General features: G+C 46.9%; 4 protein-coding genes and 1 long non-coding RNA gene across 10 annotated transcripts in view; 3 read left to right on the top strand and 2 right to left on the bottom strand.

Annotated features, from left to right (window-relative positions):
• The window catches only part of qin, a 52,415-nt gene extending 44,417 nt beyond the window's left edge, over positions 1-7,998 (top strand). For 3 of the 4 annotated variants that reach the window (XM_070281769.1, XM_070281771.1, XM_017246573.3), the window contains 7 exons: positions 2,570-2,773; positions 2,842-2,993; positions 3,152-3,844; positions 3,899-4,036; positions 4,101-4,540; positions 4,593-7,048; positions 7,106-7,998. In XM_070281769.1, the coding sequence (XP_070137870.1) occupies positions 2,570-2,773; positions 2,842-2,993; positions 3,152-3,844; positions 3,899-4,036; positions 4,101-4,540; positions 4,593-7,048; positions 7,106-7,810 (4,788 nt within the window). In that variant the 3' untranslated portion in view covers positions 7,811-7,998. The remainder of the gene's footprint in view (positions 1-2,569; positions 2,774-2,841; positions 2,994-3,151; positions 3,845-3,898; positions 4,037-4,100; positions 4,541-4,592; positions 7,049-7,105) is intronic. The other variant, XM_070281770.1, reaches the window with a different exon arrangement.
• A 3,053-nt stretch (positions 7,999-11,051) lies between these two features.
• On the top strand, positions 11,052-12,733 carry LOC108128961 (uncharacterized). Of its 2 annotated transcripts, XR_001773527.3 has the most exons (3): positions 11,052-11,287; positions 11,348-11,843; positions 12,376-12,733. It is a non-coding gene; the product is annotated as an uncharacterized lncRNA (long non-coding RNA). The 2 variants fall into 2 exon arrangements; XR_001773526.3 differs by having other exon boundaries at positions 11,348-12,733.
• Positions 12,734-13,782: 1,049 nt separating this feature from the next.
• On the bottom strand, positions 13,783-22,923 carry LOC108128830 (uncharacterized). 2 transcript variants are annotated; one of them, XM_070280990.1, is made up of 6 exons: positions 22,838-22,923; positions 19,684-20,701; positions 16,910-19,624; positions 16,726-16,847; positions 15,667-16,670; positions 13,783-15,593 (listed from the first exon to the last, which is right to left on the bottom strand). In XM_070280990.1, the coding sequence occupies exons 2-6, from the start codon at positions 20,497-20,499 to the stop codon at positions 14,815-14,817; spliced, it is 5,436 nt and encodes a 1,811-aa protein (XP_070137091.1). In that variant the 5' UTR covers positions 20,500-20,701; positions 22,838-22,923; the 3' UTR covers positions 13,783-14,814. The 2 variants fall into 2 exon arrangements, with proteins under 2 accessions (XP_070137091.1, XP_017102140.2); XM_017246651.3 differs by having other exon boundaries at positions 22,505-22,870.
• Positions 22,924-23,244: 321 nt separating this feature from the next.
• Positions 23,245-24,779, top strand: CstF64 (cleavage stimulation factor subunit 2 CstF64). Its single transcript, XM_017246765.3, has 2 exons — positions 23,245-23,541; positions 23,598-24,779. The coding sequence occupies exons 1-2, from the start codon at positions 23,405-23,407 to the stop codon at positions 24,706-24,708; spliced, it is 1,248 nt and encodes a 415-aa protein (XP_017102254.1). The 5' UTR covers positions 23,245-23,404; the 3' UTR covers positions 24,709-24,779.
• Cpsf73 (cleavage and polyadenylation specificity factor 73) lies at positions 24,742-27,199 on the bottom strand. Its single transcript, XM_017246763.3, has 5 exons — positions 27,041-27,199; positions 26,815-26,976; positions 25,457-26,748; positions 24,958-25,400; positions 24,742-24,900 (listed from the first exon to the last, which is right to left on the bottom strand). The coding sequence occupies exons 1-5, from the start codon at positions 27,106-27,108 to the stop codon at positions 24,811-24,813; spliced, it is 2,055 nt and encodes a 684-aa protein (XP_017102252.1). The 5' UTR covers positions 27,109-27,199; the 3' UTR covers positions 24,742-24,810.
• Positions 27,200-27,242: the final 43 nt, after the last annotated feature.

The raw sequence follows: 27,242 nt of genomic DNA on the forward strand, positions 1-27,242 counted from the left end.
TTTTTTCGAGGCCTTTCATATTACTTGGTTTTTGTTTGTGATGGGCAAGTTAGACAATATAGGGTCCTTTTTCTTAATTGATTTCCAAATACCTTTATTATCAACCCATTTTAGTTAATAATTGAGCTCTAAATATTTGTCTTCCTCCTTGTTTTTACAAGTGTACTGGCCAAGAGCCTCTAGAGTGCAAATAGCTATGCTGTTGACCTTGTAGATGGAACTCTTTGGCTTCTTGACTAAATGGCCGCTTCTTCGCCCAACTGCCTTTTGTTTCTTTCATTTGCTGGTCTGGGCCTGCATTTTAATGCAGCTAGTAAATATTACTGAGTGGTAGTATGGGTGAGGGTAGTTGATTTATTTGGTGCTGGTGCCTTGACGACCAGCATGCGCAATTAGCCTTCTTCAGATGGACAGATCGGATCGGATCGAATTGGCTGCTTGAAGCTACTGGCAACAGCAGTCACTCAGGGGGAGCTCAATTCGATCATATTTTTGTTTTGGGTAATATCGGTAGGCAGCACCTCAAGGCCTCCCACATAAATCATAATCACATTAGCTTAGCTTCACCCCCTCCGAGTCGAATCGCGCAGAAACGTGTGTTTGATCGCTGGCTTCCCCACGGTTAATTGCAAAAATAAATATAAGAAAAGCGTACACAAATTATGTATTATATAAAACGAGAAACAATTATTAATGGCAAACCCCGAGCCGGGCCGGGCCGGGGCATTACGCAGGTAGCCAAGTCGGAAAGCTGGCTAACGAGGCGGCACAAAACGCCACCAAATTGCGTGTCCGGCCGGTCGTCCGATTGTCTGTAATTGATAAACTGGCCAAAATGAACTGACTGTTGGCTGTCTGCTGGCGATTGGAGGCTTATTTACCGCAAAGTTTATTAAACAAAAATCTATGTTCGCTCCAGTTGAGAATTGCGTTTAATAATCGCATTTGTATTTACTTAGTTTTTTGTAACTTTAATTGCACACTAATAGTTTTAATGTTTCTGCCGAGTGTTGGTCGGGCTTACTGGTCGTGCATAGAACTGCTGAAATAGTCATTATCCATTTTCTGAGTGATTATCAAACGGAGCCGCAAGGTTATGTAATCTCCAAAGGCATATTAAATCAATGTCTGCTCTCGAGCTGCACTGATCAAGTTATGACAGCATTTATCTCGAAATAAATAAAATGATGGCAACTATAAAATGATTGATATTTGGTCAGTGAATTTACGATCAGTCACTAATCACGCATCAGCTGGAGGCAAGATTAATGTTTCTTAATTATATTTTATAATATTAAATTAAGGATATCCTTTGACGTAATAACTATCGACTTTTTATTCCAATGTGGAGTAGAAACATTTTATGATTTAATTGAAAATTATTAACAGATAAACCCAAGTATATTTCTCTTCAGACTCTCCAATCACCTCTTTATTTTTGCCCATTTTGTTGTCTTTTGAGACTTAAGCTTCAACCAGCTCAGAAGGAAGCAGATTTTTAGGCCGGGCTTGGCCAGGTTGCTTAATTTTTGCCCGACTGTTATTATTGTTAGCCCACTCGCAGAGTTCTCTAATGCTGGCTGTGTAGGAAGCTGGCTGGTTACTGCTGGTTTGCGATAATTCGAAATTGGGCTTAGCGAGTACAGATTATTGAAAAGTATTTTCGTGGCCATTAAAACTAATTGGCGAGGTCTGGATATCAATTTGAATCGGGCGGGCTGTGCTGCCAGGCATTTGATAGACAAGGTAAACAATAGAAATGTCTGAGTCGATGTTAGACCCCAGCCGAGGCATAAAAACCCTTGACAAGGTCAAGTGAGTTGATCTCCACATGGCCCGGAGCGGGACTGACTGACAAAACGATCCGAGTTTCGTTTTAATGATGTGCCAGATTCGGGCTCCTACATGGTTTCATTTACACGACAACTCTTGAGATTGGATCGCGCGATGGATGCCCTTTTATGGAAGAACGGCCCGTTGGCGCGAACTTGCCTGTCATCTGCTACAAATCAGCTGTCATAAGCCCAATCCGATCCAGTCCAATCCGAGCCGAGCTATCTAGCCGTAGCACTCTGGTGATTTTTACAATCACTTTCAAAAACCCAACTAACAGCCGAGCAATCTTTTTGATAATGATCATTGCCCCTCAAAATGCGGCAAAGAAGATTGCAGTTGAGATGAACAGAGGAAACCAATAGTGTTGCTTTTTTTTTATTTTTAAAGAAATTGTAAAATAGACTTAAAATATATAGTATATAAGAACTAAACCTCTAGTTCTCAGTAGCTTATTGTCCTAAAATTGCCATTATAAAAAAAAGTAAAAGCCATTTTAACCAAAAAGTAGCGTAACTGGTTGCAATGAGAAGAAGTTGCCACCGATGGTCAGCTATTGGGAAATTCACAATTAAAACCCGAGACGCTCGGCTGGCCTGACCATTCCATTCACCTCGAGAGGCGCTGGGGTTAGGTTAGCTGGCCATTAGAATGTACAACTTATTAATCTGCATGGCTATCATCCAGTACTGACCACTTCTGGTATTTTCCTTCACTTTTTTTCTTGAACTCGCAGACGGTGCGCGCCGCTAAACATGAGCAAAGTGACGATGCCTCCGAGGCGATGGCCACCATTTCCAAGCACTTTTGCCACCTGCACGGCCAGCTCCAGGTGGCCGAACTCCAGATCATCGAGAAGCTGCGCGAATGCAGTCTGCCGCCCCAAATGGAACTCAACGAGGCAATGGGCAAACTAAAAGCCTTCGAAAGTCTTATTTTGGTGAGCATTTAAATAATACTTTAGTCTTCAAGAGTTTTATTCAAAAATTTCTTGTTTTCTTCCTTTAGAAATTGAAACAAATTCTGAAAAGCGGCCTTGAAACTCAGTCTCGTGTCCCTGAAAATGTCTCTATGGAGAATTTTTTGAAGATTATATACGAAACCCTGGAGAAAACCCCCAGCTCCGTCGAAATACAGAAAAATAAGGGAACTTCCTATCGGTAAAAACTATAATATATAATGAATAGAATATGTTACATTTTTGTAATTTTGGCTTGAAAACAAAACAAATACTTGTTAAATTAAAAAGAATATTTATTTGTTTATTTGTTTTTTATTTGAATATTTGTTTCAATATTAGTTATTATTTTTGTTACAGTTTCATCACCAATTCGATTGACTTGACCAATACATTGAACTTTACTTTTGTGGATCCTAACATTCGAGTTGAATTCGACTTTCATCGATCCCACCGCCTTCCGATCGGCATGGGTGACAAATCCTTTTCCCAGAGCTCCGTCAGCGAGAAGGAGAATGTTCGCCACTTTTTCGGCAAACCTCAATCTCAGCGTTCGATGACACCCCAGAACCTTCGGGGAAAAACTTCGAAGGGATATCAGTCCAGTCGTTTCTCCGTCTCCCAGCCGAATGATCGATACATTGTCAACAATTTCTCGGCTCTTGATATAGCCAATCTTCCAGCATCTTCCTCAAGAAATATTCAAGATTTCTTCAATAAGGGTTCGTCAACATCTTCTTCAAGGAACGACGACTGGCTAAAACCGGGTTCTTCGGTGAAGTTGCTTTTCATTAAGTCGCCGGAAGATTTTTACCTTCAGGATGTTGAAGGCGCTCATAAAGTTCGCGATGAACTGGAACGCTATGCCCAGAGGCTCGACGACAACAGTTCGTCTGCGCCATCAGTGATTGAGATGGGCCAGAAATACCTTACATATCACCAGGATAAGGACTGCTTCTATCGCAGCGTGGTCATTATGAAACTAGCCGGTAGAGACACGTCCAAGGTGTATCTTCCCGATATGGGCTTCGATTTGGAGGTTGACAACAGCAAGTAAGTAAATGACAAATAAAATACATTGACTTTTATTAATTTATTTATTTACAGTTTTCATAATTTGCCAAAGAGCCTGGCTCACATTGACTATGCCGCTGCCCGCTGCCGCCTCAAGGATTTGGCTCCCAAAGACGAAGCATCAAAATGGGACTCCGGGGCTACTGAATTCCTCAAGCTGGTGGTGCAAAAGTAAGTAATCCCTTAAAGCAGCCTTGACTCGAAGTCGCTCTCAAAAAATGACTTTCTCTTATAGCAGCCCAGTGAAGCTGCACGAAATTAGACGTATATCCTCCGATTTTTATGAGGTTGACCTTCGTGTCAAAAACAACACCATGGATATCTCGGTTCGCGAGTCTTTTTTATATGCTGGCCTGGCACGCTCCCGTACCGGAAAGGGATCGGTCACTGGCCGCATTGCTCCGCAACGCCTTCAATTGCAAAAATACCCGTTGCAGTACCGCGACTTGTTCATGGTTCAAATGCAGCATGTGGAACATCCACAGGAGTTCTATATAACGCATCACAACTGGGAGGTCCAGCGTTCCAGACACAGCACAGACTTGAACGAGTTCATGCGTCGCATGGACAATATCCAGCTGGAGAACCTTTTCTTGGGGCTGGTTCACCTCGCTTGTGCCGTCCAATTGGATGGAGTATGGAAACGAGCCCGAGTCGAGAAAATCTTGTCCGCGGGTGAGTCCGTTCCACAGTGATAAAGGATAAATAAAATAAAGTCTCTTCACAGGTTACGTGATGATCCGCCTGGTGGACGAGGGTCACGCCAAAAAAGTGTATTGGGATCAGCTGTTTGTGCTACCACAAAACTTCTGGAGTTCCGAGGCGGCCATAAGGTGCTGCCTTGCCGATGTGGAGACTCGTCCGAAAACGGACTACATGTGGACTCCAGAGGCAATAAACTACTTTAAGCAGCTTACCTCAAATCCGAAACTATACGTTGATGTGCTACATTACAGCGACGACCTAGCCTATGTGGCTTTGACTTACACACGTTCTGTCGAAGGTGAGTCAACGACCATGAGTGTTGGGGTCCAAATGGTGGCCATGGGGCACTGCACATCGAGTGGTGAAAGCAGCAAAGCGATCAGGCCATCTAATGTGGCTCGGTCTCCGGGCCTCGATGCTGACACCCGCAGGTTCTTGGATCAGCAAAAGAAAAAGGCAAAGGCAGTCGAGCTGACTCCGTTCCAACGTCCCGACGAAAAGGAGCGCAATAAGCGCATAGTGGTTAATATAGTCTATGTTCGTAAGCCGGATGAATTCTACTTGACCTTGCCCCATTTCCAACCAGCAATCGAGGAACTGAAAAAGACAGTACAGGCTGCAGCCGCAGCGATGTACAGGGACCAGGTCCCTAAGACGAACTGGCAAATAGGCGACATGTGCTACGTGAAGGTTTTGGCCCAGTCGGATCAGGACCTACTCTGGCATCGTGGTCTTGTTACCAAAGTCTTTACTCCTGAATTCGAATCGCAGCTGCCACGCTACCAAGTACAGCTTAGAGACTTGGGAGAACAGGTCGAAAACGTAAGCAGCACCTGCATGGCCAATATCGACGAAGGCAACATGCGCATCTCCAATAGTGCCAAACGCTGTCATCTTTACGGAATTCGTCCTCCTGGAAATGGATGGTCTGCTAATGCAATAGAATTCTTTGAAGATCAAATTCGTGCCTACAACCATAATCTCCATGTCACTGGGCGTGGACACTCGGAGAATTCCTTGAGTGTTATCCTCTGGGGAGCTCGCACCGAAATACCTGGCCCCTTCTCACCAGCTCGCACAACGTTTGTGAATATCAACAAGACCATTGTATTGGCCGGATTCGCAATAGAGGATCATGATACCGATGAATCGATGCAGGATATTGCTAGCATTGACCCTTCAGTAGCATCAACCGACACCAGCGACATTAAGGCTATGCAAAATTTAATGGATAAAATCGACAATAAGGTTGTTGTGAACAATCACGAGACTGTGGACTCACCACGACCCTATGGAGGTTTCCAGCACAACGAGGAAATGCCGCCCATGGAACTTCTACAGGATTTGGGTAAATCAAAGCCCTCGACAGGCCAGAAAGTGCCTCCCGTGGCATGGACAACACCACGTCCTTGCAAGAAAACTATCTTCGCGGGCATTGCGTCTAATGTCAGCTACGAGGGCAACGTATATTTGGGTCTGGCCTCCGATAAAACGTTTTTGGAACATATGCGCGGGTTGCTGATTAAAGAATACCTGGGAATGATGGAAAAGCAGCACGAAAGATCAACATCGTTCAGCTACGAGGTGGGCCAGCCGGTTCTGGTCAGCTATCACATGGATAATTTGCTTTATCGCGGAATTGTACAGCGTCAAAACCAAAATGAACAGTATACCGTATACTATGTGGACTACGGAAACATGGAACAAGTCTCGGCATACGAGATGCTGCCATATGCGCCGTTCCCTAAGTTGCATGCCATGTGCTGGAAGGTTTCCGTGCACGGCGTAAAGCCAAAAAACGTCAAGTATTCGGTTAAAGAAATGGACACATTGCACCAGCAGGTTGTAATGAAACTAAGTAGCATTCGTGTCATAGAGCGAAGTGATGGCGAGTCCAACAAGATCCCATCTTGCCAAATCAAGGTCAACAATCAAGACATTGCCACTTTCATGATTGAGTGCGGCATGGCAGTAGCTGTGGATACCGATGCCTTAAGACCAAATTCCACTTACATGCCCTCCAAAAAGGCTTTGGAGGAGTTTAAGGTTTTCGAGGAACTAGACAATCTGGCTGCTGGAATTGACTCGGTGATTGTCAAAAAAGGGAAACCGGCCCAACGCAAAGATGAATCTGTTTCTACCGCCCGACCCCCGCCACCCAAGAAAAAGTACGTAGTGAACCGCAGAGAGGTGGACCTTTTCGAGAGCGACCAGGATTTTGACTGCCAGGAGGCGGCCCTGGAAATGTACAACAACATTAATATTCCGCATCGCCGGATGAACAATTTCATACCCGATAGTGATAGCGATTCTGATGAAGACGAGGACTCTGTATCTTTAAACGATGAGGACGATCGGGACGTTGTTGTTGAGGAAGAATTCACTAATGTGAGTGATTCTGAAATAAACCCAACAAACGTCCAATCTGTGGACATCGTATCTAATCAACTTAAGCGACGTATCGAGTTGCATCAAGAGGTAGGTTTCCCAATTGAAGAATGTAAGATTTTAAACTAATTACAGAATACTTTCCAGGATATGAGCCAACAAGCGTGCTTCTCACCCATGGATACATCTACTGTCAGGTCATTGTACCAAGCTGGAAGCAGTTTTAAGACGCTCCATCTTCCCACCGGCGTCAAGCAGTTTATGTGCACCGTGGACAACGTCCTGTCTGCCACTGAGCTACAGATCTCACCGCGCCTCTCCGAGTTCACCAAGCACGACATTAACTTGCTCCACGAAACTAGCGCTCTAATCAGTATGTCAGAGCCTCTTATTCCTAAGCTAGGGGACTTGTGCCTGGCAAGGTACTCAAAGGACAAGAAGTGGTACCGTGGCACCATAGAAGAGGTTCAGCCCGGTACTAACCAGGCCACCGTATTCTACATCGATTTCCACGACACCGAAAGTGTTCCCTACAGTCATCTTAAGGTGATGCCAGAACAACTGCGCATGTTTCCGTTGCGCTCGTTCCGCGTTAAGTTGCACAACATAAAAATGAATAGGAATTTCAAGGGAAAGACCGTGGTGCAGGCTTTGAAGGCATGCCTCTGTAAATACACCGATATTTTTGCCCGGGTTCACTACCCAAAGAACTACCATGCTAATAGGAGCGATTGCTCCGACGAGGGATACGACCAAATCGAAGTGGATCTATTTGAAAGCAAGAACAAAAAGAAGCTCTTATACCAAGCTCTAATCGATAGCTGGATGTTCATAAAGAAAGCTAATAAGTAAAAAAACCTAACTCATTTTTTATAATTATTACAAACCATAACTTACTCAGGGAACTGCGATAGTACGCAATTTTTGTTTATCCATTTACGTTATTTAAAATTACATAAGAGAATATGTATCCATTTAATTTGTCCCTTTTATATATATCATTTAAATACTTTCTTTCGAATTAAATCATTTAAACCTAAGTTTCACCCATGTTTAATATTATAACCAGAAAGGAAAGCAATCTTCGGGCGGAGCGGAAGTTAAATCCGGATATATATAGCAAACATCGGATATAGTTGGCCGATTCTTATGAGAATATCATAATAAAATGTGATTCTTCATAAAAATGATTCACAATAAATGATTCTTCATTTGTTGTGCCGTTTTCATCTCTGATCTTTGTTAGTCAATTAAGATTAAAATGTCTTACTATTGTGATGGGGAATTCAGAGACTCTTCCCAGAAAAAAAAATCGTCGCAAATTCTTCGTAGTGTTTTTTTTCATGAATAGAATGAATTTTTATGGAATGTTCTCCAGAATATTCTCTGGTAAGATGTGATCTGGTATTCTCTGATAAGAGCAGTAAATCGCTGGATATAATTTCTTCGACGTTCTCGCTGACCACTGTGACCACCCAAGAGGGTAAGCTCCTGGCTAATCCTGTTTAGCTGGCTGGCTAAATGCGCATCCTGTTACTCGATTATTTCCATTTTGGCAACTATTTTCCCCTATTCCTGTTGCTGGTTGGTTCTGTCCATGTTGGTTTTCGCCCACGGATGACTTCAATCGTCATCCTGCTCCAGTGCCGGGCTATGAACATTGGTGACAGTTGAAGTCTGAAGGGAAAGTTTCAGATATTCGTCTGAGTATTCCTTAAAATGAATCCAACTATTTTTTTTCTACTTTAGCTGATTCTCATTTCCATGGCCACCATAGCTCCCTCGGCGGACCGAGACAAGGCCTTTTTACAGGAACACCTTAGCGGTGGTCTTCAGCTTCAAGGTGATCGATCAGAGCTTTCACAACGGCGCACATCATGACCAGCTTGGAGCAGATGGCAAAAAAAAATTTACTGAAAATAATCTGGGTTAATTACTAGTCCCTGTGATGTGTTCTGGAGGATGTGGCCAGCGGGGCACCCCACACACTCCTGCAGCGCAGTGATGGCCCTGTTGGAACTGGTCAACCAGAAGACACCAGTTGACTAAAAATATCAAGAAGCTAAAGGCTGAAACTTTTGCGGCGATTATTCCGATTCCGATTTTGTAACCCAAAAAAAGCCTCGTGGATGAGGCTAATCATACCCAGAAAAAGGAAATCCTTTCAGAAAAAAGACTGCCTGGGAAGTAGGTAGTAAAATCAGATTTTATTTAAAAAAATGTATATAGGGGTGTCAATATTTTTCATTTTCTAATAAAAAAAAAATAGGTTAAAACAACGTCAGTGTCAATGGCGTAGCCCGTTCTGCTTCGAATATGATGACACGAACGGTCATCCGGTGATGGATATGAGACCGGCCAGCAGGGAACAACAGGGCGATTATTCCTTCTGGTGTCCGATTTTGTGATCAGGCCCATTAACAAATAGGCCAACCACATTCAGCAGCACTACGCTCGTCCTCGTCCCATCGTCCTGCTCGGTGCCTGCGAAAAGCTGCCTGCTGCTGATGATGCTACCATCAGAAAGGACTAAACGAGTTCCAGTTGCCCTGACTCCTAGCTAAACGAAAATTATATTATGGCTTTTGGCATATGAAACTAAAAACAAGAAAGAACGGCTTTAGCGGAATTTTTATATTTAGGCAAATTCATTCATTAAAAAAACAAAGAAGACAAATTTTTGTGTAAATATTTTTTAGTAATATTCGATTAAAAGTTATTAAAATTAAAAAGAACCAATTTTTTGATTAAAAGGACTTTAAAGGACTACTCGCATTAATGTCGCGTTCATGGACCTAATTTTTTTCATGCCACGCCCTGTATTTACTGCATTGGTTAATCAAATCCTGAATGGGAGCCGCCAATGATGTCCGAAGAGTCAGACTTTCCATTTTTAAGAGTGGGTTTTGCTAAAATAATTCATTTAAATATATATCTTTTCAATATTTATAAAATATTTATTAACTTACGTTGTCCACATTACCAGCGTTGCCCCTAAGGACAAACAAGTTCGTTATATCCTCTTCCAAATAGGGAATAACTAACGTTTCTGCTACTTGAGTAGCGTTTTTGATTTTAGGTATGATTTTATTAAACTTGTGTTCAATATCCCATTTTTGATTTTTAGCTAGCTCTAGATTTTTCTCGCTTTTTACAAAACGTTCAAAAACCAAATTAACAATATTTGCAAGCGGAATGAATGACACATAATAACCCTCTTCTAAGAATTGCGAATATTTGTCTATATTCCTTTGGATATCAATTTTTCTTCTTCCGTAATATCCGTACCAACCAAAATCTTTGTGCGTTTCATGCAAAATGGTTGAAAGTAAATTCTTCACTTTGGATGATGTATGTTGAACGTCGTTCAATTGTTTCAATGATTTTGAAGTTCTTTTGAGTCCATCGTTTATGGTAGTCACAGTTTTCTTCCATATGAAGTCCTTATCTTCATCTGACACTTTTTCTTTTTTTATATGGGGAAGGATAACGTTGAAATTGTCAATAGCCTCCCCACACCAGTCGTATACCGGGCCAACCGATTTATGATAAGATGATTGAGCATCTTTATTTAAACGCGCTGCCTCACGTACATTTTTTTGAGCGTTGCCATGATAATCTCCCATGGCGTTATTAATATCTTCTATTGCGATATTGAGCTGCGGGAAATTAACTTTTGTGTCGAATTCGCTTTGATGTTTCACGACACTTAGAAGCAGTACTATTCCATTTGTAAAATTCATCCTTGTTTTTCAAGGATGTGCGATTTAAATGTATTTTATTTTTAATATTAGGACGAGGAGCGTATGGAACTGCTGCCCGCTAAACGTTGACTAAAATTTTGTGAGATGAATTCTACTTATATCAGTTATCAGTTGGCTCAAAATTCGGCTGTGTTATGAGTGCACCAGAGATTTGAAACTTTTAATGAGACATATGTAACGTCGGCGTTAGATCGGTGTAGGTGGCAGCCCCGGGGAGGGGAGATGGCAACCGATCTGGGTACCTTTTGCCGTAGTAGGACCATAGCAAGGCGTTAGGCGTTGCCGGAGTCTAGGGTCTGGCTAACGGATTGAATCGGTTATTGGAAGCTGGAAGCTAGACGTAGAAATCCGCGCGGGTACAGCACTTTTTCGTTTCTGGCGTGACCCAAGAAAGTTCATCCAATTAAAGCAGGAAAATTTACGTGGGAAGCGCACAAGCAAGGTGGAGAACAAGCACATTCGGAAATCACCAGCAAATCACAACAGCAAAACCGAAGCGCAGCTTGTTGGCAGACGCGCCAAAGGGTCGGCGCTAAAGTGAGGCAGGTCACGGATCGTAGTGGCGGTGAGTGTGTTAGGTTAGGTCAGGGTCGATCGGGTCTGATGTATAATTTTGGCTTTTTAGAACGGAGGGCCTGGTACAAGGAGTACGGGGCGGTCGTAAGGAGAGACGTTGGAGTCGTGCGAGGTTCCCAGTGGAGCAGTCGACGGCGAAAATCGAGACGGTGCGCGGCACGAAACCGTCCACGAGGCGCGGCCGTGAGAGGATGGGGTTCCTACCGGAGAGCACGGTCGGAGCAGTCGCCGGAGGAGCTAGAGCTGGTTGTGGTCTGAGGCGAGCAAGCTCGGGAGCTAGGCTTGGAGCGTTTGAGGCGCTTTTAAGGAACGCTCCGCCGCAGAAAAGGGGAGTGAAATCAGTCCATCTGGTGGCCTCGTGGTGCCACAAAGAACCGTGCGGAGTTGGTGAGCGGAGGGTTCCGTTCCGAATAAAGGCTTCGTTTGGCTAGCTAAGTGAATATTTTGTTGTGTGAACGGGTTGGCGAAAGCTTTCCCGTAATATTATTCCTTTCCAGCTTCGAGCACGTGGAAGCGCTTCAACCAGCTCGTCGCGGATGAAAGGGGTGAGTGAGTACTAGTAGTTTCACATAGAGCCAATAGAAGCGACACGGAACATTCCGGTCGGTAATCTACCGCATCGTCCGATTCCTGGCCGAAGGGGGCCCACCAAGTGAACGATTGCCTCGAGGATCTTGAGGATCTAGATAAAATCTGTTTTGAGAGGACTATGTTAGGCCTTCGCAGTTCGAGAGGCCGTGCACGCATTCATCCCTTGATCTAATTTATGATCTCTGAGGCAGGCATCAGGGAGAGAGAGGGGGCCCTATATGACCCACCCATTAGCCGACGAGACCTAGCTGGCAACCGCGTGCAACCCCTTCTCTCAGCCGGTGATCCAAAGATGCCACCTCACAAGGTTGAGTGTTCGTTACACATAGTAGGAATATTTTTAATTAGGTCAAATTCTGCAATAAATTGAAATATTGAAATATGAAATATATAAATATTTTTTTATATATTTGTTTGAAATATTACATTGATGGCCGTTTCTCTTGCTATTGTCGCTGCTACTGCTCCGTTGCCCTCGTGCCCTAGTCCGGCTGCCAGAAACCAGAATAGTGGATCCTCCCCGGCGTATGCCTGCGCGGTGTGCCTATTGGGAGCCAACTTGGATTAGGTGCCGGCGACGGAGCATCCATCAACGGCGACGACGGATCGTTGCAGCAGCAGCAGCGACAGAAGCGGCACGCCGACGGCGGAGCCGAGCGGAAACCCAGGAGGAGCAGCAAGGATCCAATGCGGAGTCCGTCGAGAACAGGGAGTAAGTTGTTTTTTTACAAAGAGGCCTCAAAGTAAAGGTTTTATAAAGTTTGTATGCTATTTGAACTATTTCTGGGCTCGGGCAATCACGTCGAACAATAAATTCAGTGAAACAAAGCAAAGATACCAATAACATCGAGAGTGTTCCTTTGGGATTTTTTTTTATATATGTTGCTTTTATTTACTCGGTAACAATTATAAATAACAGACAGATATGGGAAACTGGGGTTGGCGGAGATTGCTTTGCCCGCCGCTGGCCCTCACTCTCCAAACTACCGTCTCTCCTGCTCGATGCTCCTGAGACTCTGCATGATCGCTGCAGCAAAGGATGCTACTGCGTCCCGGAGCCCCTGATTCCCTGATTCTTCAGCGTGACCCCCACAAGGTTTCCTGGATGGACTGAGCGGCCCGCCGTCGTGTCCAGCCGGTGGCGCTTACGTCACCGACGGCACTCAAAGACTATATGCTTGACGTCCTCGACGACAGAGCTCCCGCACTCCGGGCACAAGTCCTCCTCATCGTGGCCGAAACGATTCAGGTATTGGCCAGCTCCCTGCTCGACAACAGCGAGCAGCCCAGAAGACTAAAAAGGACACACCCGCTGGACCTCCCCTTACTACTCTAATTTATTTCTACCATATTAATATGTTAAATTATCTATAAGTGATGTTTATGTGATAACATTTAATGGTTGTCCCTAAAGGACAGTTTTAAATAAACTTTATCCTGCTATTACAAAATAAAAAAAAAGGTATTGTTTGAAGCAGCCATGCCCAATCAGGACTTGGATCAGGTAAAAGTCAACCTGCCTGTGGCTTCGATGCTCCCACATCCTAAGGGAATAGGAATGAGGGTGTACGGTGAAGAGACGCCTTCGTCGATGTGTCGCAGCACTCCTGCCAGGCTGTGAGCGACCTCTCCTTGGCCTCTACCCTTTTGGTTGAATCGAGGTTGCCGCCAGCACCCTCATAACGGGCGCGAGTGTGGGCTGGTGGGGATTGCCTCGCCCGCCGTCTCTCCTGCTCGATGCTCCTGTGCTCATTATTAAATAGACGGATCATGGGTTTCCTTGTGCAAAAATACCTTTTTGTAATCTTTTACCTACCGCTTACCTCAAGGGGCATTTGTCCTGGTTCTGATACATTTTCGCCCAAAACCCAGGCAAATAAAAAATAGCAGGGCTTTTTAATTATCCATAAATTGAATTTATTTCTTCCATAGAATGAGCTTCCTTCCATTAGATCTCATTGAAATTTGTAATGTAAGTTGTAAATATTTAAAATTTGTTTTCATTTGTTTCGTTATTATTTAGCACGGATGCATGGTATTATGAAGTTTGTTTTATACTTAAAAGATGTGTGTTACTTACAAGCTAGAAATTTTAACTAATTACTGCTTTAAAGTTTAAACCATTGAAACAATCCTTTAAAATAGCCTAGAGAAGTTGCAACTACTATAAATGAAGAATATGCTACGTACATCGAAATTTGTTTATCCAATATGACAGTTGTGTTCGCTTATGTTCGAATGCTGGCAGAGGGGATTGGTTCGCATCCGCATCCGCATCCGCCTCCTCATTAGAAAAATACAAAATATATAACAAGTTATAGATGGGTATTCGTTTTCAGTGTGTGTTCGTGTGTGTTGCTCGCTCAAAATGTGCTCGAGCCGAGGGAGAACTCGAATGTTTAAAAACCAATTGCGGCTAACTTAAATTAACTAGTCTGCAGGCATGGGCATGCACAATAGGGGATATATAAGTGATAAAACTTAAAGCGAACTAGGCTACATTAATGAAAGTATCGCGACATATGAATTAATCGATGTATATTGCACTGAACTAGGTATGCCATTTCACTAAAGTGTGTTTAAAACTAAAACTTAAACTAAATGGGATTAAAGCGGGCGAAACGAATACGATTCGAATCGGGAGGAAACGGAAGTGAAGGGGAACACTTTCACATTTAGCTACTTTCTTAGACCACATCCAAAATATGTACGATGAGTAAAATGTAATTATTGTGATAATCGTGATTCTTGTTCGTTTTCCATTCAACAAGAGTTGGCATTCGCATATATGTAAACTATCCGTATAGTTCGATAAGTAATACTAATTTGTTTTGTTTTCTTTGTTATAACCACATACACACAGTACACACATAGAAGAATCATGAACAACTACCTAGTTAATGGTTAGATTAAACGTTAGTTCGATTAGACCTCGACAGTAAAGGGGTCGCGCGAGTGATGGATCTTCAGATGCTTGTTGTGGTTGGTCTTGGTGGTGGAGCTCTTGCCACAAATGGTGCAGGTGAAGGGTCGCTCGCCGGTGTGCATGCGCCGGTGCTCGACGAGATAGTAGTGCCGGTGGAAGGTCTTGTCGCACTGGTCGCATGTGAACTTCTTGGTTCCGTGGTGCTCGCGCCGATGCCGCATGTAGTTGTACTTGCGGATGAACTTACAGCCGCAGTACTCGCACGTGTACGGCTTGATCTGCTTGTGCGCGTTGATGTGGTTCTTGAAGTCCAGCTCGCGCACAAACGCCTTCGGGCAGTACTCGCACTTGAAAGGCTTGGCCGTTCGGTTGGCATGTACCCACGAGTGGATCTTGAGGTTCCACTTGGTGGAGAAGCTCTTGTTGCAGATGGTACAGTCGTACTGGGGATCCGTCGAATGCGTCGCCATGTGGGCCTTGATCGAGGTTTTGGCGAAGGTCTGCTTGCACATCGGGCACTCTATCGGCTCGGAGTAATCGAATTTTTCCGAGTGCGCCAGACGAATGTGGCGTCGCAGCGAGTTCGCATGCACGAATCGATCGCAGCAATAGGGACAGCACTTTGGCTTCAGATCGTGCGTTTCCTTGTGCCACAGGAAGCGCGCCTTCGAGGGCAGCACCTCCCCACAGTGGCACACGTACTCCTTCTTGCGCAGTATCATCTTGGTGTGCCTTTTCCGGTGCTGTGTTAGATTCGAGTACCGTTTAAACTTCTTGCCTGTGAGGATGTGGATGGATAGGTAATATTACTTCATAAATAGATAGAACTTCATAAATAATCATTCACTTACCGCATATCTTGCACTTGAGAGGCGTTTGGCCCGTATGCATCCGCATGTGCTCGACCAGAGCACTGCGTACTACGAATTTCTTGTCGCAGACGTAGCAGCCGAACTCCTTCCACCCGAGATGGCGCTTGAGATGCAGTGAAAAGTTCTTCCAGCGGTAGAACTTCTTGCCGCAGGTGAAGCACTCGGCCGGGTGCTCGGTGAGATGGGCATCGTACAGCTTCACTGACGGAAAGTCGGTGCGGCAGACGTAGCACAGGAAGATTGACTTCTCCATGGCCTTCTGCTCCAGCTCGTTGAGGTTGTTCCGCTCTTGGCCCAGCTTGGACTCATTGTAAGCGATGAGCATCCGATAGAGCGCTGCTAGCTTAGCAGCCGGAGTAGTCATGGCCAGCGGTGGTAGTACGATCTTTTCGTCCAGTTGACTGGGCGGCTTGAAATCGCCCTCGCCATCCTCGTCTCCATCAGCATCCCCGATTCCCAGCAGTTCCGAGTCCTTGACGTCTGTCAGCAGTTCGGAGTTTTGGTGCATTTGCTCCACATCCGTCTTATCTTGGCATTGTTCCTGCTTGATTTTCACAATGCCGTCTTTGGAGTCCTCTTGAAGTGCACTCCCCTCGGCCGGTGGCAGGAGCATTGTTTGCTGCTGGGGTGGGAGCATCTCGGAACCTGCCACCTGCGGTTGGGTGCAGATGAGCCGACGGTTCTGACGCACATAGTTATGCTCTCCGATCATGTGCGCATTCCGATCCTTCAGTTTCTCGAAGATGGACGCACAGTGGGGGCATTTGTAGAGCTTGCGCCGATTCTGTTTCCTTTGGGCGATGGCCATGGCAGCCGCCTCCGCCTCGGCAGCAGCCCGCGAAGTCGAGGCTATGGGTGGACCAGCCAGCAAAGCCGAAGACGTGGAAGTACAAATGGAGGTGCCCGCCGTAGGGTCAATGTCCAACAGATCGCTCTTCCTAGAGCTCGATGAGGCCTCGTCATCAAGTGCATTGAAGTCGAAACTGGAAAACAAAGATATAAATGATTCCTTTTTTTCCTAAAACTCCCAAGACTTACTGCTTTTGCTCTCGTGGCTGACCGCTTAGATCATGAGTGGGAAAGTAGTCCTGCCGCCATTCTGGATTGTATCCTCCGGAAAACTGATTTCTAAAGTACCGCTGTGAAATATCGCCGTATACCTGGAAGGTTACAAGTACATTTGAGTAAGATCCTTGTTACCAAACATGAATGGAATAATTACCGATTCGCTCCACGAGTTTTCTACATCGCAGTTGCTTTCCTGCTCCGAGATTTCACCCTTGGCGGGCATCTTCTCATCTGTACGAATGTTCAAGCCGCCCACCAAGCTGCTTTCCGTGCCAGCTCCAGCGAACGATGACGATGTGGTCGAAGTGGAGGCGGAGGCCGAGGGCAAGTTGCTGCTGCTCAGCTGCTCCCGCTTGCAGGCGTCCAGATCCAGATATTTGGCATCTCCGTCCAACGCCACACTACAGCAATCGACGGACGCTAGGGCAGCATTGAAGTTAGTCGGCTGGGCCACAACATCGTGACCCTGATTACCAGAAGCCGCACCAGATCCGGCTCCCACGCCACCTTGATTATGTGCATCCTGGTCGTGCTCCTGCTGATACCAGGACTGCGATTGAGTCTTAGCCACGCGGAATGTGGCGTTCATCGAGTCGTGGTCCATGGAATTGCTCGAAGATGAGGCCAGAGTGGCTGCATTGGTGGCGTCGCTCGCTCCATGTTGCTGGAGATTCTGCTGTTTGGAGAAGGCATTGAAGTATGCACCGGTGGTGACTGTGGTAGTGCTGGTGGTCTGCTGGTGGTACAGGAAGTTGAAGTCCGGCGGTTGGAGCGCGGCCTGCACCTGCGCCGCCGAGGAAGCGTAGGAAGACGACGAGGATATCACAATCTCATCCACATCTAGGTTGTTGTTGTCTGGAAGAATGTACTCATCTTCTGGTTTGCTTAAAGCTGCTGATTTGGAGGTGCTGGCGAAAACGGATCCGGCCGAGGGGAATCCAGTATTGGCGTTCACCACAAAAGTGGTGCTAGCGGCAGCCAACGGAGGTGGTTGCTTGGAGTTGGCGAACTCCAGCAGGACGCGGGCATCATCGTCATTCGCCGCCGAATGATGCAGCAGCTTGCGGCCGCTGTTGGTGGTCAGGTGCTTTTCCAGAATGCTACTGCTCGCTGGAGCCTCTAGGCTTTCACTCTTTACTTGCACCAAATCCTTTGATATGGTTGGGTTGTGGCTGCTGCTGCTACTGCTGTTGCTGCTGCTGGAGGAAGATGGGGTGTCAGTCTTTTTCGTCGCTGGAGCTGTCGCCGTTGCCGTCGCCGTCGCCTTTGGTTTAATGACTAATTTCTTGGGCCCTCGCAGTTGCTGGGCGGGAGTAGAGAAGCGCTGCGGCAGGAGCTTGGTGTTGGGATCTACTTCCACTTTCATGGGTGGCGGCTGCGTTAGGTCCTCGGCGGAAACGGATGTGGCCGCCACCGACGTACTGGCCATTCGAATTACGCTAGTGGTGCCGTGCTCCAGACTGGGCTTCTGCTCCAGCTGCTGCTGCTGCTCAGCTTCATTGTCATATTCATCCAGCGGCTCCTCCTTTTCCACCTTGACCAACGGAATCGGAGCCACGGCGGCAAAGGGACGAGCCGCCCCAATGCGACTGGAGGCCACAATGTTTCCCATTAGATCGAGGTACTCGTTCATGTTGAGCGGAACGTCGCTGAGCACTGTAATCCGGTTCTTCTTGGATTTGGTGGTGGTGCTGGCGGATATGGAATTTGAAGCAGAACTGGAATGATTTTCCGCTGTATTGGATGGCGATGTGGCCGTCGCAGCCGCCCTACTCGTTGAGGGAGCCGTGCTTAAGGGTGGGAGGGAAGACGTTGTAGAGTTCGCGGTCTGATGATCCTTTTTCCGCTCCCGTTCGGGCTCACTTTCGCAGCCACTGCTGATGCTCATGAACTCCTCATCGTCAGACAGACGCTTTGAGTTTCGCTTCGACTTCGTCTTTCGGGACTTCTTGGTTGCCTTGGTGCGACTTCGACTGTTCTCCTCTCGCTCATCATCCCCGTCATCGTCCTCCAGCGGCGCCTCGTGGGCGTCTTCAGCGTCCTCCTCCTCCTCATCGTCCTCGTCCTCATCGTGGATATGCAGGACGCTCGGCGGAGACTGGTATATGCGCTCAATCACCGAAAACTCGCCATCTTCCTTCTCCACGCACTCCACAATGTGCTTGGGAGTCTCTTGGACAATGAAGTCCCCGTTCTCGCGTTCCAAGTAATGGGCCACCGGCGACTCTGCGTAGCGCAGCACTGACGAAGATGCCGTGGACGAGGCAGGCGAAGGGCAGGCAACCGCCGCAGCAGCATTAAGCAATGCCCCGAAGGGCGAGTTGGTCTGACGATGGCCGCGAATGCTGCCCGATGTGGAGCTGGATGCACCAACCGACAGCGAGAGCGAGGAGCTGCAGCTGCTGCTGGCTCCTGAGCCAGAGGCATAGGCCTGCAAGCCGAGGGGCTGATGCTGCGGATGTAGTCTGCCGGAGGGCGATGTTCCCAGAAGCTGGGGGTTAGCATGCGTGTTTAAGTTTGGATTCTGCTGATGGCCCAGATTCTGGATCTGTGCTTGCGACGGCGGTGGTGGGGGATTCAGGAAAACTTCCGTATGGGCTTTGCTAGAAACAAGCTGCTTGCCAGCTGCCGGTCCTACTGATGATGCCGCGGCTGGTGTCGGTGGTGTCAGGGTTAGAGTGTGATTGTGGTGCACGGTTACGTGTGGGGGTTGCGGCTGCAGCTGTTGTTGCTGCGGCTGCTGTTTGTTTTGGTTGTGCTGAGATCGTATTTGACTGATAGCGGCTCCATAGGCGGGCGGAGGTTTCACGTGTGGCGGCGAATTGGTTTGCGTTGCAGGTGCCGGCAGGGCCTGCTGCTGCGTGAAGAGCTGCAAGAGAAGGAAAGTGTTTAAGTGTCAAGGACGAACTATACGAAGGCTGAGCGAACCTGCAGCGGCGGTGGCGGCGGCAAAGCAGTGGCGTAGGTGTATTTCAAGGCCGGCTGCTGTTGCTGCTGCTGTGGAGGCTGGTGTTGCGTCGACGGCTGTTGCTGTTGCTGATGGGAGAAGTGTGCCTGTTGCTGGGAGTTGGCGAGGAAGTGCTGCTGGGGCACTTGGGGAATCACCAGTGTGGCTGTCGGAGCATTGCCGCCACGCCCAAACATCTGTTGCTGCTGTGGGTGATTGAAGCGGTAATCCGGGGTAACCAGCGTTGGCTGGTACAGACTACTGGACATGCTGCTTGTGGTGGGATGTGCGGATGTGTTGGCTCGCGCCTCAGTCGGGGGCGGTGCGCTTTTCAGTGCTTTTATCGGTGGATTGCTCAGTTTGTTGCTATTTGGGGATTTGGAGCTGTTTGCGGCGGAGGTAGAGGTGGTGGCGGGCGTTGGTAGAGCTGAGGAGAGCGGCGGTGGCGGCGGCGGCGTCTGCGTCTGCACCGCTGGCGTTCCAGCTGATATGGATTTGGCTGTCACAACTGGTTTCACTTCGGCATTCAAAGGCGAAATAGCTGTTTTGTCATCTACCGCGATGGTGTCAACACTACTCGCTGCACTACCACCTGATCCTCCACCGCCTCCAGCTCCTGCCAGCATTGCGGCCGCCAGGGCACTGCCGCCGCTCCCGGATCCAGGCCCTACGATCGTCATTTGCACCAGTGCCTTGATCACCTGCTCCTTGGGATGAGTCTCCAAGTGATCGGAGAGATTCATGCCCGCATGCAGGTACAGGGTGCACACGGGGCACTGGACACTGTTGTCGACCATCTTGGCAGATGCTTCTTGGGCAGAATGCTGAATCTCAGTGGTAACTATTTAGTTCTGTTCCTCTGCTCTCTTGGAGGGCTGGCTTCGGTCTCTAGTGCGACGGATCACTCGGTTCGCTGCCGCTCAAAGTCATAAAACCGTTTCTCTCCTTGGTGGGGCGGCCATTGTGCTCTGAATCCTCTGGTGATCCGACTCGTGCGAGCTGCAACCGAGAACAAAAAAGAATTTCAGTTTGTGGAGTCACTCGTGCCAGCGCCAGTGCTCCAATCTATGCTCCGATATCAGCCCCGCGGTGAGTAAGTTGATACACCAAGAATGCGCAGCCCAGCGATCCGTCGGATCGGTTGGCAAGGAATGCGTGAAGCTAAATCTTGACATGAGTGGGGAGTTCAGCCCCAACCACAAGCCTGGTTTGCATCGAAAAATCAATAAAGTCTATTGGAAAACAGTATTTTAGCAAAACTCCTGACCAAATGTACTAAAATATTCATCAAACTTTAAGTCTGTGAGTCACTCGTACTAACTTAATCACTTAGTGGTTACTAAATGTGTTTCCTAATCAAGTTACTCCTTTCATGAATGCCCAAGTAGCTACAAATATTACTTTTCAAACGCAATAGCCTGCCCCAAGACACAAAACACACACATACCCCGCATATTAAGGACATGTGTATTCAGACAAATATTGAATGCAGTGTGACGAGTCGGTAGTTTCCAAGTGGGAGCAGCATGGAAGTGGCGGATTGGAATGCTGGTCATCGAAGAGAAGACTGAGGTGTGAGGTGGGACTGATACTGAGACTGAGACAACTTCTGGAGCAGCTTTTTTCAACTTCAGCCGCTTGGGGAGTACTGGGCAATGGGCAAGAGTCACAGGAAGACGCAGTGGCATATATAGCAGCAGAGGGAGAAACAGAGGAAGAGGCAACGACCCGGCCCGATGACGAGTTATGGGTTCCTCTGGTCTTTTTTTCTCATTTACTTTTTTTTTTTGTTTGCGGGAATCGCGAACTTTTGCTTTTATTTATAGCATATTTATTGTTTGCTCGGCTGTTTATTTTTTTTGTATTTTAATTTTTGGCATGCCCGTCTGAGCTGGGGGTCTGCAAGGGTTGCTGCTCGTGCCCGTGCTCCTGTCCAAGGGATGGAGGGCTGTACACGGCACATGTAGATGTACCCATGTTTAAACAGCGGCAAACAAATGTCTACGTCTGTTGCTATTGATTTTTCCTTTGCAAAGGTTACACACACACACACTGGACACACACACGAGAGCACACACACCGAACACCCGAAAATGTGAGCTCCAAAGAGCAGAAAGTGCGTGGAGCACGAAGTCACTTAATGAATGCGTTTAAATTTCACAATTAAACACTAATTTCACTAGCGGAGGCGAACCTCTTCTGCGCTGCCCGCAGGTTGCAACACCTGCGGGTAAAATAATACAACTCCCGCAGCCTAATTACCGATCTGGGTTCATTTATTGGACGATTTTGATATCCTAGCAGAAACACACACTTGAGTACATAAAGGAAAACCGGATATTAGGATGATGTACGAGCGAATACACTCGTGTGTCCAATACATACAGATCGAAGACATTTCTTGTACACTGCAGTGATAATTCTACCTGCACTTTCTTTTCAGAGTCAGTAGTATTTTTTATTTCTGACTGCTAGTGCGATAACCTGTGCTGTGTGTATGTTAATGTCAGTGATCTTGGCCAGAGTTTTTTTTGTGTTCATATCACCGCAGTTGCTTCTTTCTGGTTCTCATAATTACAGGCACACACACACAGAGGAATACCCCAAAAGTAGACACAATTTAAAAATGCACATAATTCCGCTTTTGTTCGCCTGTGCTGCCATTGAATCGATTTCGATTTCGTCCATGGAAGTGGACGACAATTATTCCAGAGGAGAAAGAGAGGACGCCAGCTAATTACGGCCCGTATCTGGCTGACTGTGCCTGTGGCTGTGGCTGGTATCCTTGAAAAGAGTATGCACCTGATTCTGTATGGTTATATGCGCTCCTTCTGCTTCTCCAATATACCAGCTATATGAGCTTTTATATGTTCAAGTAAAAATGCGAGGCCATCGCTGCGTTTATCTCCGTCTCTCAGTCCGTGTGTGTTTGTACGAGTGTGTTGAGTGCGTGTGCGTGCGCCTCGGCTACACACAAAGTAAAATTTTCAATCGCGCTTTGCATGCATTTTTCGTGCGATTTTCTCGGCTCTGGTTACGAAACCCGATAAACTATTTTCTTAACTACACTTTGGTGCGGAATCGGAGCCTTTTAAAGAACTTTTTACTAGCAAAAACCGTTCAATTCGTCTTCACCTTGCGACAAGAAAAAAAATTACAACACCACAGTGTTGCCAGATGGGTGGAAGTAGTGCTGGAACAATAATCCATTCTAGCTTGAATTTGCCATTGTTTGAAATCGATCGATTGCCTCCAGCCATCGATTATTTCTTTTTGTAATTTTTGAATCAATAAAGTAAAACAGTTTTTGGATTTTATTAAAAATAAACCGTTAAAAATGATCAATTTATTTACTTACTATGATTCATTGAGTAATGTAAGTACAAATGTTAAACGGAATTCGGACGACAATCTGAGATACATATTTGTCATATTTGTTGGATACATAAATTTTAATTTATTCTGTTTTTTCTTCTTAAAAACAATAATTTACAAGAACTTTAATAAAAAGAAATAATATATTTAAAAAAAAGTTCTAGCCAAACTATCAAAAACGGCTAAAACGACAGCTCTACTTGCTTCCGTACTTGTGGTAATCGTTTTTGAGAAGAAGAAGAATAGTGCGGCATCGAAATATAAAGAGTCTCGGCGGTTATTGAGTTTTTATTTACGAATAACAAGGATCAATAAATAATTAACGAAATGGCAGACAAGGCACAGGAACAAAGTATCATGGACAAGTCCATGAGGTCGGTCTTTGTGGGCAACATACCCTACGAGGCCACCGAGGAGAAGCTGAAGGAGATATTCAGCGAAGTAGGACCCGTGCTGTCACTGAAGTAAAGCCGACTAAAGATATACAAAGAAAATTGAATTTAATCCACTCTTTTGACAGGCTAGTGTTCGATCGGGAAAGTGGCAAGCCCAAGGGGTTTGGATTCTGCGAGTACAAGGACCAGGAAACGGCACTGAGTGCCATGAGGAATCTGAATGGATATGAGATTGGAGGTCGGACATTGCGCGTGGACAATGCCTGTACAGAAAAGTCCCGCATGGAGATGCAACAGCTACTGCAAGGCCCCCAGGTGGAGAATCCCTACGGAGAGCCCTGCGAGCCAGAGGATGCCCCAGAGTTGATCACCAAAACGGTTGCTTCTCTGCCACCAGAGCAAATGTACGAGCTGATGAAGCAGATGAAGCTGTGCATCGTCAGCAACCCATCGGAGGCTAGGCAAATGCTGATGCTGAATCCCCAGTTGGCCTACGCCCTGCTCCAGGCGATGGTGGTCATGCGCATCGTAGATCCGCAGCAGGCGTTGGGCATGCTCTTCAAGGCCAACCAGATGCCTCCTGTTTTGGGTGGAAATCCTCACCAGCAGCAGCAACAACAGCCGCAAATGCCCATTCCCCAGCAACAGCAGATGCCGCAGCAGCCACCACCCCAAGTTCAGCCTATGCCTGTTCCTGGTCCCGGTTTCAATGCCAACGTTCACTCCAATGATATTGACCTACGCATGGTCCAGGGTGGGCCGATGCCCATGGACCCGAGGATTATGGGCCGCAATATTGACCAGGACATGCGCCAGGTGATGCCCAATCCGGTGCCACCGCCGCTAATGGATCCCAGGACTCGAGCCCAGATGCCTGCCCAACAGCCACAGGTGGCCCCACAGGTTCCGCCCCCGGCACCCTATCCTAGCGATCCGCGTCAGCGCCCGATGGATCCTCGTTTGAGAGCTGGGCCGGGCCCACAGCAGCAGCCACCGCAGCAGGTGATGCCCCAGGCACCACCGCCAACGCAGCAGCAACAGACTGCCGCGCAGCAGCTGCAGAGCCGATTGGGAGCCCATGGGGTTCTGCCGTCGGATGCTTCTGATCAGGAGAAAGCAGCCTTGATCATGCAGGTGCTGCAGCTATCCGACGAGCAGATCGCCCAGCTGCCCTCGGAGCAGCGGGCCAGCATCCTTATGCTTAAGGAGCAGATTGCCAAGAGCACCCAGCGTTAACTTAAAATCTTTTAATTTAAAAATGCAAAAATATTTTGAATCAATCAATAAAAGAACATTCTCACTTTCGGAGATTTATTTTGTTTTGGAATGACGAGCTGATCAGTGGGCGGAGACTAGAGTCTGATGCAGCTTCTGTACCGTTGTGTTGAGCATCTGGCGCAGGACATCGTCTTCTGCACAGTGAACAGCCTAGAAGTTAGGATGGATAGTTTTAAAAATAATTTTCAAGATTTATAATTGACATACCAGTGTCTCCAGGTTGATTTCCGCTCGCTTGCCGCTAACCACTACTGGCAGAAGGTCGCCCTTGAACATTTTGGGCACACAGCTGTCACCAAAGGTGTCCTGTAAGGTCTCGATGAGGCACTCCCTGAATCTCGAGTCCTCCGACTTGGTCTGTTTGGTGGCCCCTTTGAGGTTGGTGCCCCCCAATTCCGATTGCATGATGCACGCAAGCACTGCATCCGCATAGACGTCGTTTACATGCGTCGCCTGCCATTCCATGACAATGATCTTCTGCTCCACAGTCAGCTCAATGCATCCGAAAACTCTTAGTTTTCGTTCTGGCTCCACAACTTCAACGCACCCGGTTCCAATCCGATCTAGCAGGAGTTCCAGAGTGCTCAGGGAGCTGGCCCAGGGAATCGACTGTCGCTGGGTAACCACCGACATGCTCATGTCAGTGTATTCTGGGAAAGTAATGGAGTAAGTAATGTATTAAAACTATTTGTAAGGTATTACTTACTGCCCAGATCGGAGGGGGCCAACAGGTGGTACTTAAAGTCCCGCTTAACCAGTACGCCTGAGAGCTTGCTGCCCACCTCGGGGTTCTTGGCAGCTAGGTTTCCCATCACCTTGGCGGTTTTCTCACCGCGGAAATATAAATCTACGGCATGTGTATTTCGGGGGTTGTAGAACTTGATATCCGTACTGGCGTCGGCCTCGTATTCGCGCTGCAGTGCCAACTTCAATCGGGACATCTCATTCTGTTCTCCGTGAACCAACACCACGTGAGTAGGCTTAAGCATGCGGATGAACTCACTGGTCTGCTGGTAGTCTGTGTGTGCAGAAAAGGATATGTAGTCCACGGACATATTCAGGGGCAGCTTCTGCCCGGATAGGGTCGTAATCTCCTCCGGTTCAGATAGTATAGTTTTGGCCAACGTCCCCTCCACACAGTAACCGGCAATGATCACACCGTTCTTGGGATCTGTGCACCAGCTTTCGAAGAGCTCCCTTGACAACCCGGATTGCATCATACCGGGCGACGCCATGATAACACAAGGTCCTATGTCTTCGAAATGGTCAATGCCCTTTAGATTCGAGATGTGCCGGAAGACGAAGGGATTGTTCACTGCAATCTGACGTCGGATCCGATCGTTCATGGCATTGATGTACGTCTGATACACGGCCATGCACTTTTTGGCCAGCGAGGAAGCATAGTAGATGGGAATCTCATGCAGATCCGGATTCTGGGACCAAAATTCGTCGAGGATAAGAAGTAGTTCCTGGGCTCGGCCCAAAGCGAAGACTGGTATCAAACACCTTCCGCCTTGTTGTACTGTTTTCTGCACCAGCGATGTAAAACGATTCTCACGATCCTCCCGTTTCTCGTGGATGTGGGTGCCATAGGTTGACTCTGTAATCAAAACATCGGGCTTCATTGGCGGCACTTCGGCTGCCATCAAATGCCGATCCTCCTGACGGGAGAAGTCTCCAGTGTACAGAATCTTAATACCAGCAATTTCAATCATAAACATAGCAGCTCCGAGAACATGTCCGGCATTGTATGCACAGAAACGAACACCCATCACGTCCCGTTCTTCATGGAAGTTGATGGTCTCGATCTTCTCCATGGAGGCCTCCAGATCAGCATCTGTATACAGCATCTGTTCGGTGGATATATTGCTGATCTTGATGTAATCTGACAGCATCCAGCGGTAAATGGCTTTTGTGGCATGGGTCATAAAGCAGCGGCCCTTAAAGCTGGTTTTCATTAGGAACCAGGGCAATGCGCCACAGTGGTCCAGATGAAAGCTGGAAATCGTTTTAAAAGTTGCTCATAAGCTACTTTTTGAAATACAATCTGTTTAGGGTACATACTGCGAAATAAACAGCAGATCGATTTCGTCTGCTTCAATGAGATCCACATAGGGCAGAGCATCCATGCCAGACAGACCCGGATGAATGCCACAGTCGAGCATTATCTTCTTCCCCTTGAACTCCAACATGATGCAGGAGCGACCCACTTCCTGGCCAGCGCCACTGAAAGCACAAACATTTTTATAATTTCCTTTAGCTTTTATCGTTCAAACTTGACATCTCTTACAGGGGCTTGATCTGTAGAAGATCACTCTCTTCATCTGGCACCCGAGAGTCGCTTGTCGGCTGCGTCATTCTGTCAAATTGATTAAAATAAACAAGAACACAAAATTCACAAATCGCCGGCAATAAAACAATGCGACTTCAGTACGATAGCACTTTTTATCGGTGACAAGTTATCGATAACTCAAGGTGATTTTGTATATGTG

Source organism: Drosophila bipectinata, chromosome 3R (assembly GCF_030179905.1).
Source record: "Drosophila bipectinata strain 14024-0381.07 chromosome 3R, DbipHiC1v2, whole genome shotgun sequence".
In the NCBI taxonomy this organism is placed as follows: domain Eukaryota; kingdom Metazoa; phylum Arthropoda; class Insecta; order Diptera; family Drosophilidae; genus Drosophila; species Drosophila bipectinata.

Coding starts and splice junctions, on each gene's coding strand:
- LOC108128830 (XM_070280990.1), bottom strand. CDS start 20,499: ATGGTCGACAACAGTGTCCAGTGCCCCGTGTGCACCCTGTACCTGCAT. Junction 19,625..19,683: donor CGCCGCCACCGCCGCTGCAG/GTTCGCTCAGCC, acceptor CTTCTCTTGCAG/CTCTTCACGCAGCAGCAGGC. Junction 15,594..15,666: donor TCTCAAGTGCAAGATATGCG/GTAAGTGAATGA, acceptor ACATCCTCACAG/GCAAGAAGTTTAAACGGTAC.
- CstF64 (XM_017246765.3), top strand. CDS start 23,405: ATGGCAGACAAGGCACAGGAACAAAGTATCATGGACAAGTCCATGAGG. Junction 23,542..23,597: donor GGACCCGTGCTGTCACTGAA/GTAAAGCCGACT, acceptor CTCTTTTGACAG/GCTAGTGTTCGATCGGGAAA.
- Cpsf73 (XM_017246763.3), bottom strand. CDS start 27,108: ATGACGCAGCCGACAAGCGACTCTCGGGTGCCAGATGAAGAGAGTGAT. Junction 26,749..26,814: donor GATCTGCTGTTTATTTCGCA/GTATGTACCCTA, acceptor AACGATTTCCAG/CTTTCATCTGGACCACTGTG. Junction 25,401..25,456: donor GGCCCCCTCCGATCTGGGCA/GTAAGTAATACC, acceptor TTACTTTCCCAG/AATACACTGACATGAGCATG.